The 15,223-nt window shown below is 47.3% G+C and overlaps 1 protein-coding gene across 1 annotated transcript in view; it reads right to left on the bottom strand.

The window, feature by feature from the left end:
• The window catches only part of LOC144123919 (phospholipid-transporting ATPase ABCA3-like), a 57,852-nt gene extending 42,974 nt beyond the window's left edge, over positions 1 to 14,878 (bottom strand). The window contains exons 1-9 of the mRNA XM_077656632.1: positions 14,605 to 14,878; positions 13,710 to 13,940; positions 11,100 to 11,176; positions 9,575 to 9,724; positions 8,451 to 8,694; positions 5,125 to 5,319; positions 3,684 to 3,862; positions 1,223 to 1,351; positions 158 to 275 (exon numbers count right to left, since the gene is read on the bottom strand). Of these exons, the coding sequence (XP_077512758.1) occupies positions 158 to 275; positions 1,223 to 1,351; positions 3,684 to 3,862; positions 5,125 to 5,319; positions 8,451 to 8,694; positions 9,575 to 9,724; positions 11,100 to 11,176; positions 13,710 to 13,940; positions 14,605 to 14,878 (1,597 nt within the window). The remainder of the gene's footprint in view (positions 1 to 157; positions 276 to 1,222; positions 1,352 to 3,683; positions 3,863 to 5,124; positions 5,320 to 8,450; positions 8,695 to 9,574; positions 9,725 to 11,099; positions 11,177 to 13,709; positions 13,941 to 14,604) is intronic.
• Positions 14,879 to 15,223: the final 345 nt, after the last annotated feature.

Here is a 15,223-nt window from a genome sequence, read left to right as displayed (position 1 = left end):
GCACTATACGTCTGCGAAGCGAAACGTGCAACCTGCTTACTTTTGGCGAGGACGCCGCATATTCACGGCTTACTCGCAAAGGAGTCTGTCGTCGTGCACCGTGCCTGTACACGAGATGCAGCGATGAAAACAAACCACACCCAAGCCATGCGCTCACCCGCCACTATGTTTATGAGCGTCGTCTTCCCGGCACCGTTGCGGCCCACCACAGCCATGGCTTCCTGTTCGTACGCCTGCAGGCTGACCCTCCGGAGAGCGTGTGTGCTTCCGTACACCTGAGGAACGCAAGCGCAAGGTGTCCTTCGTAGATGTTTACAAGCAGTCGTTACCATACACAGTGTCCCTAAACTATATGAAGGATTTAGAAAACGTTTAAGATTTTCCCAGCTGTCACTAACTAGAAACTGTCTTGAACTCAAGATTTCACTTTTCCATACTCTTACTGACACGATTAAATACATTTTATTGCTGCATCTGATAAACAGTTGGAATGCTTTCCTTAGCGTCTTTGGTGCAGTGTATCGATAGAATTTTCGGACGCCGGAAATTGGGGTGTGTATGTTGTGTTCTTTTGGTCCCATCTGGCCGTGCTCTCGTATTAGGATGCGGTCGGCAAAAATATAAGAGCAGATAAATGGCGTTATCTTTGCTGCTTCATTTCATCATGACTCTCGACTGCTTTTGTCGATGTGATGGGTTTTGCGAAGAATTCTTGATACGTACTACGCCCACACAAAACATTCCTTTTTTGGGTAGCTTTGAACGTGCGAAGCGTTTGCTCTTTTTTCACATCTTTATATTGCAGGCGTGAAAGTGCACATGAGAAGTCTTCGCTTGCGAATAATTTACCTTTCGGTCGTCTGTAATGCAGTGCTTCGAGTGACCTGTGGGCGAGCAAGATCTGGGTTTTACCGACCTGATTAGCTATCCCCTGAAAAACACCAGACTTTAGAGCTTGTGACTTGTTGGTACAGCTAGCCGGGCAAACTTGATTCGGAGGAAATGTATTGTATCCTAGGACTTGTTTCCTGTTGTTTCACTCGGCAGGTTGCTGTCGTTTTGTTCGTTCGACATCTGTCAAAGCAATGGCTGCATGCGTACTTGTAGCCTGCACACCTGATTTGCACGGCAGAGTGTTAAGTCTCGAAAGCTCGCCATTAGAGAAGGTAATAAAAGTGGCTTAAAGCTCTGTCGAATATCCCGCACATGCACACTGGTTTACCATGGTCACGTTCTCGATGTGCACAACGGGCCGTAGAAGCCAGGGCGCCGGCTCGAAGCGCTTGTCGGAGTAGTCCAATGGAATGTAGGGTGGCACCCGAACTGTCGGATTTGCTTGCCAGTACGAAGGCTGCGAAAAGAAAACATATGAGACCGATATGAGTCTACGTAAATGATAAAATAATGGGCAGGAAGAGGCAAGGAAAAAAGAAAACTTCATGCGGATACGGTCTTTTCTGTTTGGCGCGGTTTTTTCATTAACTCAACTCTTTTATTTTTGCATTCCAGGGAAAAGTTTATTAGCGGTGTTTTGTATTCTACGCCTCTAATGCAGGAAGGGATATTTTTTAAGAAAGTACAGGGTGTTCCATTAAATAAAAAACTTCTACAAAAAACGCCAGAATAGCTACAATACACATATTTTGAGGATGGCTTATATATGGCCAGGTGAATGCTTTGCGCAGGCACAACTGTAAACGCTGCATTTACCGAAGATGCTTTAATTAATTTCCTAATTCAGCCTCTTATGCCAATTCCGGATTGAGGCAGATCACGCATATTGCTTTTTAGATTATTATTGTACTGCGAGGATGCGAATATCTTCATTGTAGTAGCGCTGTTTCACAACACGTCGAGTCTACCCGGGATTTGTTTTCCTGAAAGCGTCAGTGATTACCTTGTTGCCACCATCATCCTCAGCGTGACTACGCCCACTGCAGGGCAAAGGCCCCTCTCATTTCTCTCCAATTAACCCTGGATTCCTATATTGCCTGGACACAGGGTCCATATTATTGTTCACTACTTGACTTCATTCGATCAGCCCACCTTTTTTTCGTTTATTTAAGCATCTTACTCATCTCTCATTGCATAACCTTTATGCCTTGAGGCCATAAACATCGCTTGAAAAAAAAACCATGTCCTGTGCCAACTGCGGCCACAATACCCCCCAAATCTCGTAATCTAACTTTCTGCCGCACCCTGCTACGTTTGTCTTCTACTGGATCCACTCCGTGACCCTTTAAGACCACCGGTTAGCTTGCCTTCGCATTACATGCCCTGCCCAAGCCCATTTCTTGCTCTCGATTTCAACTAGGATGTCATTAACATGCGTTTGTTCTCTCACCCACTCTGTGCGCTTCCGGTCTCATAACGTTACACCTATCATTTTTCTTTCCATAGCTCGCTGCGTTGTCCCTACCTTAAGCTCAATCCTTTTCGCTAGCCTCCACGTTTCCGCCCCGTAGGTGAGTACCGGTAAGATATAGCTCTTGTACACTTTTCTGTTGAGGGATATTGGTAAACTCCTATTCATGGTCTGAGAGAAGCTGCCATGTGCGCTCCACCCCATTCTTATCCTTCTAGTTATTTCCCTCTCATGATCCGGATCAGCTGTCCCTACCTGCCCTAAGTAGACCTTTACCACTTCCAGGCGCTCACTGCGAATTGTGAACTGCTGTTCCCTTGCTAGAGTGTTGAACATTACTTTGGTTTTCTGCATGTTAATTTTAATGTCTATACCGTTCTGCTCTGCCTGTATGGCCCATTGATCATGCTTTGCAATTAATCTCCCGAGTGACTTAGCAAGTCAATGTCATCAGCAAATCCCAAATTGCTTAGGTATTCTCCATCAACTTTTGTTCGCAACTGCTGCCAATTCAGGCCTCGGAACACCTCTAGAAAACAGGCGATGAATAGCATTGGCGAGGTCGTGTCTCCCTGCTGGCACATTCCTTATTGGAATTTTATTGCTTTATGCCATGTTGCCGAAATGAAAATTTGATCAGTATTTACTTTAGGCAGTGGGGTAGCGTGTGCCGACAGCAGTTTTAACTCAATCGACCAATGTTTTCACATTGGTGGATTTGGACACATGGTTTTGACTGGTGACATCACGACAAGCTGCAGCGCGCACACATTAGCTGCACGAGCGTACATGCTGACCGGCCATACTTTTAAACCACATTAAACCATATGAAAGTGAAATTGCCAGACTGGATGTTACGTCACTTCCGCTAAATGTATCAGTAGGCTGTAATGCTACCGCATTTCTAACACAATGTAATTGAGTCTTGCTGTGAGCTTTCCTGCTATCAAGTTAGCTTGAGTTTTCAACCGCGATGGAAGTTTCACAAAACCCTGTCAAACATGTAACTGTATCCAAAATAATTTCACTTTAATGAACTTATCACTACAACATGTATCGGACTTCATAGCAAGCGTGTCTCTTAATTCTAAAGTGAAACAAAAAAAAGGCGTAATGCAGAGAGGAAATAGCACCTACTTAAACTAATCTAAATATATGCATTATATGCACAAGTTACAGATCGAACCTTTCAGCATCGACCGCTTGAACACGTGTTCTATCACAGAGTCAAAATAGATGTTCCCAGTCCAGAAGGACACTGTACGCCGTAAGACGAGCGGCAATTCCCCGTATATCCAAGAGGCAGCGGTGGGCGCACCCTCAGAAAGTACAGTGGATGCAGGGGGATCGGCGAATTCCAGGGCAGCACGTTGGACAGGTAGAAGATGAGCGCCAGCATGGCTACCACCGTCAGGAAGTTCATCATCCAGATGTCGGCGATGGTCACCGCGTAAACGCCCAGGGCGAGATCGGCGATGTTTTTCCACCCAGCACTCCCTGGAGTAAATTACGGACACGGCAAAAATGACTTGCAATGATTTCACATACAGGAAAGGGATGTTCTACTGTACGTGCCATATTTTTAGACAAGAGAACACTGCTTTAAACAGATCGTTTAGGGTCTTTACAGGCACTCGGCCACCGCAAACCAATGTTTTGGTATTTATGACATGAGCCATAGAGCACGGCGATGGCACGCCGGCAGGTGAGTACGATGGGCGTGTTGCCGGCCCTTTGGAGTTGGGTTAGCTGGTGGAGATTCGAGCACGTGATCAGTAAGCTCAGCGTTGACATATATCCCAAGATGAGGTAGGCAGCAAAACACTCCACAATAACACATCTTCTTACGGGATGCGTCAAGACACTGTTTTCACTTCACGTTCTTGATATTCTTGAGAACGGGTTGCACGCTACCCTCAATTTTTCGTGGACTCATGCGCCCGAGCGCACCTTATTTTTCACAAAAGAAATACACAATGTCACTATATTAAGCGCATTAGCCTCACATGACTTCACTGACAGTGCGCTCAGAATACGACAGGTCAAATACTTTAGTCTTTTTCTTTAAATATCACGCGTGTCCAAGGCATTTGTTTGTCGCCAGGATTTTTATTCCTAAAAAAACACACTAAAACCTTACACGCTCTTTTATATCTCTTCCTGTAGCAAACTTAGTCAATGTAAGATGACTACTTCGCTCGCTTATGGCAAGAACGAAAAGGAGAAATTTCTCCGGCCCAGTCTGGCGCTCCAGCAACGTTTTCACACCTACTCTCCCAACTTGTCGGAGCCGTGTTGGGTAAGGAGGGGTAGTAATAGGTTCGATGTTTCATTTTGGGGGCGGGAAACAGCTCTCCAAGTACAGGGGAGACGAAGGGCTCCGCCGGTTATGCATATGAGAGGAAACAGAATTTAGGAAGCAAAGAAAGCATAGGCGAATGTTGGTGTATATTTCTTTGCTTGTCGAAGACATGGAAATTAATCGTGTAACACAAGAAATACCTTCAGAGAAACACGAAGAAAAGATAACCATGTGTGCTCCGTGGGATCGGCACCCACGACCTCCACAAATTACATGAGGTGTTTTTTACCTAGGGAGTTATAAAGTAACGTCATATGCAATGAGCTCTCGTCTGCCCACCTATGTTGAAGTAAGCAAGTGTAGAAGTTTTTTTACTGCCATTTTTCCTCCCACTGGCAAACAGGACTTAAGGTGTACGGCTGCTTTCCTATTTCGCATGATAGCCTGGGTTGCGCACCGTCGAAATCGTTCTGGATGCCCAGTATGGTGAGCACGTTGTAGGTGGCCATGCTGGGCAGCAGCGACGAGAGCAGGATCACGGCCCTGTCCTGGAACACGAACTCCGCCAGCGAGCCGTAGCCGGTCAACGAGAGGAAGGCCAAAGATGGAAGCAGCAGACACACGAAGACGGCGCACAGCAGTGCAGGCCACACTGCGGAGGCGCGGTTGTTAAGAAAGCGTTGAGGCGGGCTGAATATTCGACGCACGTCTTCCACTTACAGGTTTGTGAATAAACACGGTCGTGACCCCGCGAAATAGCGCTACTCCTGACGCATTCTTCAGCAAGCTCGCAATATTTGGTAAGAAGCCGGGACTAGAACTTTAACGTCTTGGCTAGATGGAGAGAAGGCGTCAGGTTATAGATCTAGTTAACCGAGTTTATCGAGCGAAAACGCTCGGCAGTGAAGCGTCGAAGAAATCGTGCTGTGCGTGTTGTCACATGCTGTCCCGTTTTTCCGCGCTAAAGTACCATAGATTAAGCCAAAATTGCGCTTTGCTCAAGCGTCTGTGGCCACCACTAAAGTGAAAGACGAGAACTGGCTTGAGGCTAATGGTAGCTACCAGGGACTCTAGCCTATAGAAGCCGCACTGCTTAAAAAAAAAGTAAAGGGGACACTTAAGCTCAGCCTTAAGAGTATGAGGCGATAGCGTTAATGACACCCTCAAGCGACCTGCAATCCCCTTTGCGTATTATTTGGCAGGTACAGACAGTGTTTTCTTTCACCATCATCATCATCATAATCATCAACCTGACTACACCCACTGCAGGGCAAAGGTCTCTCCCGGGTCTCTCCACTTAAGCCTGTCATTTGCCAGCTGCACCCACCATATGCCTACAAACTTCCGAATCTCATCCGCCCACCTAACCTTCTGCCGGCCCTTGCTACGCTTGCCTTCTTTCGGTATCCAGTCCGTTACCCCTAAGGACCAGCGGTTATCTTGCCTTCGCATTACATGCCCTGCCCAAGCTCATTTCTTCCTCTTGATTTCGACTATAGACGTCATTAACACGCGTTCGTTCCCTCACCCACTCTGCCCGCTTCCGGCCTCTTAACGTTACACCTACAATTTTTGTAGCGATAGCTACATTACGCTAGAATTTCGAGCCTTCAACGTGGCACCCATTGAGCTGCGTGGCACTCCTTGAGCTCCGTGGCACCCCTTGAGCTCCGTGGCGGCGCCGTGGCTGGACGTGTGGTTTGTCACGTGGTGCGGAGCCGGTGTCGGCGGCGCAGCGCGCCTAGCCGCCGATAGTGAATCCACGTCCAGGGACGAAGATGAAGGTGAAGGAAGAACGCCCAGCACTTCAGAGAAAGATTTACCTGGAGGTCCCTCTCTCCAGGTTAGGGCTCCCTTTTTCTTTGCCAGTATTATTATCGTTTGGTGCGAACGCCAAGGGATTTGCATTGGGTTCTATTTGTGGGTTTCTCCACGATTACATAATTGCAACTGGTAGGTTGATATGCTAATTCTTTTAAAGTTCTACGAGCTCTTCTTTTTCACCAAAATGCTGTCTGTTATTTAACTGTCAATATTGTTCTCTTGTCTTTATTCATTGATTTTTCAAAATTCACGATTGGTGCTACATTTTTGTCATCATCTTCCATGGAAACTTCTTTGTTTATTCAACTACACCTTGGCCAATCCACCCGCGTGGGTATGTGCCATATACCTGGGGTGAAGAAGAAGAAGACGAAGTAGAAGAAGAAGAAGAAGAAGAAGAAGACGAAGTAGAAGAAGAAGAAGAAGAAGAAGAAGAAGAAGAAGAAGAAGAAGAAGAAGAAGAAGAAGAAGAACGCTCAGCGAAACGGAGCTAACAAGATAATCGATATACAAAATTCTTTCGCATGTCCAAAAAAGGCTAGATTGATTCTATTCCGGATGACTCATACCTCTTGAATTCATTTTATTTTTCCAATTTTTTTTTATCTTGATTCAGTCTTCTGACGTTTCCTTCCCCGCGCAAATGCTTCATTGGCATTCTACTCTATACCTTGGCCAATCCCCCCCACGTGGGTATGTGCCATATTACTTGAGGAGAAGAAGAAGAAGAAGAAACGGAGCGGCGAAAGTGTGAGTTCGCATTTCGACTGAGCGAGTTCCACTCGGCCACCTGTAGCTGTCGCGTCACGCCAGGTTTAACCAGAGCTAAACCACAGCCAATTTTTCCTTCCATAATACCATTGTGTTGGAGATCCTTCTCGGGCAAGTACTCCTTTTCTGTCGCCGAGGTTCTACCTACATGCCCATATATGCGGATTGCGGATAGTCCCCATAGAACACCTAGCGCAGTGGTGAAGCTCTTCCCGCGAGCTAGTTCTCGCAATCAGTCATTAAACTACCGCCGGTCACAGTGAGCAGGTCGCCAACTGCTACCATGGGGAGGTTGTGGTGACATAAGATGACGAGATCAAGGGTCTCAAGTTGGCCACCTGCTCTTCTGCCATAATAGTAGTTAATAAACGTAACAGAAAACCCAGATGTCTAGGTTTCTTCCGTTGGACACAATACTATGATGAAGCTTGGGCTCAGAGACATATAATTCTTGAATTTGAAACAATTTTCCCTATTGATATTATGGCGTTCAATTGTTACGAAGGTTTGGTGTCGTTTTATTTAGTTTAACGTTCCAAAGCGACTCAGGCTATGAAGGACGCCGTAGTGGCCTCCGAATAATTTTCAGCACATGCGGTTCTTTAACGTGCGCTGACATCGCACAGTACACGGGGCTCTAGAATTTCGCATCCATCGAAATGCGACCGCCACCGCCGGGACAGAACCTGTGTCTCTCGGGTCAACAGCCGAACACCATAAAAACTTGAGCCACCTCGGCGGCGGCTATCTTCCGAAGGTAAAATGCGCGCACCCACGTACGGGAATATGAGCATCACTCGCACGGCCATCCCGTCTGTTCAGCCTCTTGAGAAACTGGGACCCGTCGCATGAACGCTGAGTCATGCTAAAGAATAGAGTTGTATGTCTGCGAAATGAGGAGGACCTGAAATTCCCCACACTGCAGTTCCATTAGCGACAGACGCATAAGAACATTCGAGCGAACTGCTAGTGTAGAGCGGAACCCACTGAGACAGTTCTCCGTGAAACGACATCAACATGAATTGATGTTTGTCATGTTCCGGCCGCATTCGCCTTCTGTGTTACTGTGTGAGAGCTTTTTAACGCGGGGCTACTGTCCCGTCAAGGAGGCTTAAGGAAGGTTTTTTCTCCTGCTTCCGCCTTCCTATCGCAGGTGTGAAGAAAATAAAGATGTAATTCGATTCTAACCGGAAGGACAGGCGCAGGCGATGAGCATGGCGGTCAGCATTTGGAGTGCACTGTGCACGAGCATGACCGCATAGAGCAGGGATGCGTCCGTGCTGTCCAGGAAGGCGACGCCTGTGACCGGCTGTCGCGTCAGAGTGCCGAAGTAGACGCACACGGCGCTGTGCACCAGGCAGAAGCTGAATCCGCACGCGAAGTGCCCCGCCCAGAAAGCGCCGTCCGTCAGCCCCATAAGCCGCTGGTACTCCTGCGAGGTCGTGAGGGACCGGTCGGTGAAGTTTAGAAGAAGCAGCATTGGTACCAGCTGTGGTTGTTGAAGTTGCGACTCAAGGAAGGACGAAAAGGAAATTACACGGGCCTGCTCAGTGGCTCAAGCTGAGCCACAATCGCTCCCACGTGGAGACAGTAGGAGAGTTAAAGAGAAGTGAGAAGAAAAATTGAAAGAACAAGACGCGCATTGCAACAACTGCGCCAATTGAAGCGACGACGACGGTTTAGCAACGGATACCCCCGGTGACAAGGAGCCCTCACCACATGTATGAAAGCTCCTATCCGAGCCCCGTAGGGCCAGGTAGCCAGCCATGACACCCTTCAGTCGCCCCGGGACCAGCTCGGTATTAGTACTGCGGCTATACTATGCACTGCGCTACTAGTTTTCCAGCTATGGCTCTATAGGAGCTTTTCCTGTGATAAAAGACGTGGTCGAACTAACACTTCAGTCGAAAAATTCTAGCGTTCCTTTGGCCGCAAAGAATGTTATTCAGGTGAATCAGAAAGCTGGCGATAGCGAGGATGACCCTGCCTTGCACTTCGGCCAGAAGTTACCGACAGCTAGGCAGAAAAAGAGGATAAATTTTTATGCCTTCAGGGAGCACTGCTACAGATCGACTGATGCCTCGTGTGTTTAGCGCGGTCAACACTAGAGATTATAGTCGACTCAAGGCTGGCTGCACTGACGGCCTGATGTGCCTTGAGAGCTTGAGACGTCTGCTGTACATATCATCCTCGAGGGCCTACCACCCGGGACTGCAAGTCTGGCGCAGCAGTTGCTGACATATATTTAACTGAAATGTCGCTTAAAATGACACATGGATGATTTGTCGCCGTTCTACAGAAGCAAATTATACCATGAGACCGCTGGTCCTTTCACTGCAAATCCTGCATATCTGCTTGACAGTCGGATACAGGAAGCTGACGACCAAGAACCAGAACAAGCCAACACGGTAGTGTTCGATGTTCGCCGGGAACCGCGGCATCGGAATGCGCCTTGTGGTGATCTGGAATGCAACAAAGAGGGGCAAAGTCCAATAAGCTCCTATAAACACATGCAATTTCATTACATGGTGGAGCCTTAACCTTTGTGATTACATGCAGAGCACATGCGTTCAAACTCTAATCACACTTTCCTTAGAATACGCATTTCTCTCGTGCAATCCTGAGCACGTCTACCTTATTAAAGAAGTTGACAGCAAATTTCTGGCTGCGTCGGTGTCGTCCGCGGTAGCGGCAGCGTTGCGAGTGAAAAAATTCTCTTCCAACGCTGCCTCAGTGTTCGACTTCAGAGCGTTAGCTACGGGAGGTTTAAGTGCTTACATCGGTGTGCTCCTCCCCACACTTGGCCGTTCTCTCGGCGCGCTTGCGCATGCGCAGCAGACAATGTAGCGGACGACGCCGCTGCGCCCAGCGTTACCATTGGCTGCGCCGTAGGCCAAAGACTCCCAGTAGTCCTAGGGAAATCGGGTGACTTCAGGCACACTTTTTTGCTAGCAACTCGGACAGCGAGGGCCTCTCCTGAGCTTTCCTTTCTCCATGCCAAATCCAAACGTACGCGGACGTTTCCTTTCCCGAAACAACCCTTCTAAGATCCAAGCAGCGCTAACTACCATCATGAATTTTGCACTACTATTGCGAATTACGGCCAACTTCGCTATATCCAGTATATTTCTTCGTTATAACGGTTAATAATTTCATTAACGTGTGCAGCGCTACACGATGAATCGTTTGACACCATCTAGAACCCCCTGCGACATACGGTTGAGGTTAAGTGGCCCCTGAAATTTTCTTTGCAGCGATGCGCTGGACAACATACATGAGTCACGACGTGCAATTCAGCTGCGCCAGCTGAATAATTTGAGAAATGATGTTTTCCTCGTGTACTTCTGGTTTCAATAACTGAACGACTGCTGTGACGTCGGGGACCATAGGAGATTACGAGATGCATGCAATAACTGCGATATATTCGCTGCTTCGGCATTTCTCGGCTTTCCTATACTAAGGCAGGGTTTCATAAGAGTTGGCGTGAATTTAAACGAAGGAAGCATTGACCATACTGTTCTTTTTGTTTGCCTCACGTGACCTGAAGACGTATTTTAGGTCACAGCAGCCGTTTGGTTTTGAAACCGATACTAAAACAGCATGAGCGAAAATAGCTAAATTATGAATTGCGTATCGCTCCTTGATAGAATCCAAATGGTTGTTTGTTTTTAAAAGTTTTGTGCGTCATTCTGAACACAGAAAACAACTAGAGCTTTCTTTTCGCTCCTTGCACATTCACTCCCTCAACTTTCGACTTCTTCAATTGCACAGAATCCCATCCTCAATAACACTTTCGCTAACCGGAGATCCTGCAGAGATGCGAAAGACAGAGCTTACATTTGCATCTTCGCCGCTATTGTCTCGTAAGTTAAGGTGGGCAGTGTTGATCTGACGCTGGGCTTGAAAGGCAGCACCTGCGACGGAAAGAACACTTCAGTATCGTTTCTTCCCCCTGTGGCTAGAAATGAAATACGTGCTCTGTAGCAAATCAGTTGAGGCGATATATGGTTGTCATGCGACGACGCGAAGCGAAAAAGTTAATGCCGGCTACCAAATGCTAAAATGTTTGGTTCGGTTTATAGGGGTTCAACGTTCCAAAGCGACTGAGGCTACGAGAGACGTCGTAGTGAAGGTCTCCGAAAATTTGGGCCACCTGGGGTTCTTTAACGTGCACTAACATTGCACAGTACACGGGCCTCTAGAATTTCGCCTCCATGGAAATCCGGCCGCCGCGGCCGGCATCGAGCCCGCTACTTTCGGGTCAGCAGCCAAGCGCCGTAAACACTGAGCCACCGCGGCGGCGAGATGCTGAAATGTGTAGAGCTGTGTTCGCTGTTTCGTATTGATTAGTTACTATACTGCACCAATGCAACATCAAGAGCGTGAAATTGGAGATTACCTGAAACCTATTGAAACATACTTGATTACCTGAAAGCATTGGATACTACAAATAACAAAACAGGTAGCGTGCAATCCTCAAGGACTTGTTGTCGGGAGTAAAATTACAGAGGTAACCGGAAAGCTTCGAAGATATTTACAAATTGTCACGCATATAGTCAGCAATGTGGTGACAGAACGAATATGAGTTTTCCAGCGTCGAGCATCTCGCACAGCCTCCTCGACTGCGATTGTGATCACGATTGCAACCTCGGCTCTTTTGTGCCATCATCGGCTCTTTGCGTTCCGCGAATCATAGCCTGTTCTTAGAAAAAGTTGACCTCTGCAAATGTACTAGCGCGCCGAACGGCAAAGACTTTCAGCATAGCTCAAACCGCCACCTCTCCGCTTACCGTGCACATGAGTACCGTGTATAGCGCAGTCAGTGCACATGGCATGTGCAGGTAGGTCGCCCTAGGGCGCTATACATGGCGCCATGTGCCCGGTAATTGCGGTCAGACTTGCCGCATCGGGACTATCTGCGCATGCGCAGTGGAAGCGTGCGGTACACCGCAAGCGGTGACAGTTGCGGTAGCCCTACGCTAAATGTCCCTGGTATTTATTTTCTGCGCGAGGAGGTGCGAATGCATGTGCATATGTGTCGACATTACTAACGCGGTACGCGCCGTTTGCAGAACACACGAAAAGATGCGGTTAGCTAAATTAATGTTGCGGCCAGGTGCAGATTATAACATTAAGTGCGATGGCCATTCCTAGCGAGGAAACTCAGCCAGCGCACGTGTGCAAGCGCAACCGTCCTTAGATAGCCAATTATGCGCTGTTAATTTATATCCAAGCATTTTAATGTTGGTGGCAGTTAAAATACTGCCCAACGAATAGAAAACACAAGTTAAGGAGTTCCTGCTACAAAGGCTTATGGTGTTACTGGCCCATAATACTTCGTTCCTCGCTGCCGAGGATTTCGGTGGGTCAGCATGCAGCGCCGCACTGAAAGACTAAACCAGATTTAGGGTTACACATGTATAATGCTGACGCTATACGAATCACGAACAATCGTACAGTGTTGGATTGGTGTTCCTTAAGAACAATAACAGCGACGACTGTCTGAGTTCGGCGACACATTTCACTTATCATTAGGCTATTATGCGTGTTGTGCGGTAATAAATGTCAGTAATTGCTCGAGGAGTCATACTGCAAGGGAACCCCAGGTCGGACTAAAAAATCCTTCCTATCCTGAGTCACTTTGGGACGTCAAAACGCCACAAACACACAAACAAACACTAAAAAATGGCGTTGAACCCTTTCTCTCCCCGAAAATGACCTTTGTGGAGCAAACACAAGGGCAACCAAATGTGCTTATGGTTAAGATGTAGGTACAAATGAAAGAGCACAAAGAAGATACGTTTTGCTGAACAAAGCTGAAGACACCGTACGATAATTAGCAGATATGTTGCGCTCATTAAAGGAGAGTGTTCGTTCAACTGATGATCACAGATATATTTTAACGCTTGTCATTCATGACGTGGATTAATTTGAGGATACGTTCGAAAATTGACTTTTAGAAACGAGAAGACAAAATACGGGTAATGGCAGGAATTTATTCGGTATCATGTATCAAGCGCTATCCACACTAACGACGTCTTGCGCTAAGGCTCTTTACCGTTTAAAATAAACTTTGTGATCTTTAAAAGGACGAATGACGAGAATTTTTGCTGAATAACCCTATTTTACCCCCTGAATGTAAAAAAATTAACATCCGAAAACCAAGGGCTCTACACATATTTAATAACCGAAATCTACCGCGGCACTTCACCAGCATACGCGGCCTCTAGAGGGGAGCGCACTAGAGTAGAGCTCACACTTTTAATTCGCTGAGAAGTTAATTTATGGTTTCAGGGCAGAAGTCACTTTCGTGGGCTTGCCGATGCAACTCACGCGTTGCGATTGCTGCCAGCGGTTATGTAGCTGACTCTGAAGAACATTCAATAGCGAGCGTAATGCCGTCCAGTATAAGGAACCGAAACCATACCGATGGCTTCCGCCGCTCACCGAACTGCGGTTTCTCGTACTCCTGCTCGTAGTAGAACTCCTTGGGATAGCGGAAGTCGACTCCGAAGGCGTCCTTCGGCGGCGGCTCGCTCTCGAAGAAGTGCAGCTTGTATGAGAGCGTCGCATTGCCGTCACCACCGCGGCCGCTCTGCGAGAAGTACACGCACAGGTCGACGCCCGTGCTCTCGCACTTGTCCAGGAGCTCCTCCTCCTTCAGGAAGCCCTGCAGATCTGCAACGCGGAAAACCAGAACATCTATTCCGGAAAAGATTACAACTGTAACTTCAGATTTCTCAGCAAAAGTTTATTTTACCGCTCCACAGTCGTCAACAAATGTACGGAAGCGCTGGCAGTGAGATTTCATCAAAAGGGAAATTCACAGATTTGTCCTCACCCCCTATTTTACGATTTTGTGCTTGCAGCTGCATATTGTTTGTCCTCATATATCTCTATGAGGCCAGCAGAAGTCAACTGTTAAACTGAAGCAGACATTTAAAGTTACGTGCGCGGAAGCAAATAGTTTCACTGAAATGGGTTGGGAAGAGAGGGTAACGCACAATGGATACTTTCCTTTTTTCCAACAACAAGGGTATTTGAACCAAGGACTTAGGACCACGTTGATATGACGAAAACCCATTGTGATAAAGTGACTGCTCCTGTCTTCACGACAGCCGCGTAAAAGTTTAGGAATTTTCTGCCAATCAGACGAAAACTTTGTGGTTTCTCGCCCTTTATTCGACGGAGTTCTTCAACATGTTGTTTAAGAAAAGTTACATCATTCTCCTTAGAAAGACAACCTACTTTTCTTTATTACCGAGCAGCTCCATTATTTGTGTTTAAGTGCAGATTTGACATTTTGACTCAAAGCGTGATACGAAACACCCCCTAGCCTTACCTCTATCTCCAAACGAGGCGTTCATAAGCAGTTCGGTGTACTCTGTGTTGGGTGCGTAATAGATGGGTCTCTGCCTCGTTTCATCGGGCGCGCGCAACGCCATCTCGTTCAGGTAGATCTCCTTCAAGCCCGGACGGCTGCCGAAGTTGGAGGACAGAAAGGCGATGGCGAGCACCACGACACTCAGCAGCTCCAGCAGTGAGCTCACGTAGCGGCGTTTGATGCACTGAATCACCAGGGTGCGCCACACGACGGCTGCGGCCTGGTGAACCATTATGGGTCAGGCCGTGAGCCAAACACCAGGCCTCCTGTGGTACTGGAAAGATCACATAAACAGCGCAAAACAAGAACTTTTGATGACGGCATTATGTCACACCTTTGGCACCCTCCAGAATCTTCCATACACCACAAGCCAACGTAGCAGCAGTGCAGCGCAAGTCGGCGGCGAAATCGCACTCAAAGACGCAATAGGAAGGTGAGAAATGTAAAAGCGAGGTGTATAACAAATACTGCTAACGTAGATTTTTGTCACCACATTGTATTGACGAAAATATTTTTTGATGTTTGCTTGTTCATTAATCAAATCTGCCGGCACACGGTTTTAGCGCCGCGTTTGTGA

This window comes from Amblyomma americanum, chromosome 3 (assembly GCF_052857255.1).
Source record: "Amblyomma americanum isolate KBUSLIRL-KWMA chromosome 3, ASM5285725v1, whole genome shotgun sequence".
Lineage (NCBI taxonomy): Eukaryota > Metazoa > Arthropoda > Arachnida > Ixodida > Ixodidae > Amblyomma > Amblyomma americanum.
The sequence above is the reverse complement of the archived record's forward strand: the minus strand, read 5'-3'. Positions and strand labels throughout refer to the sequence as shown.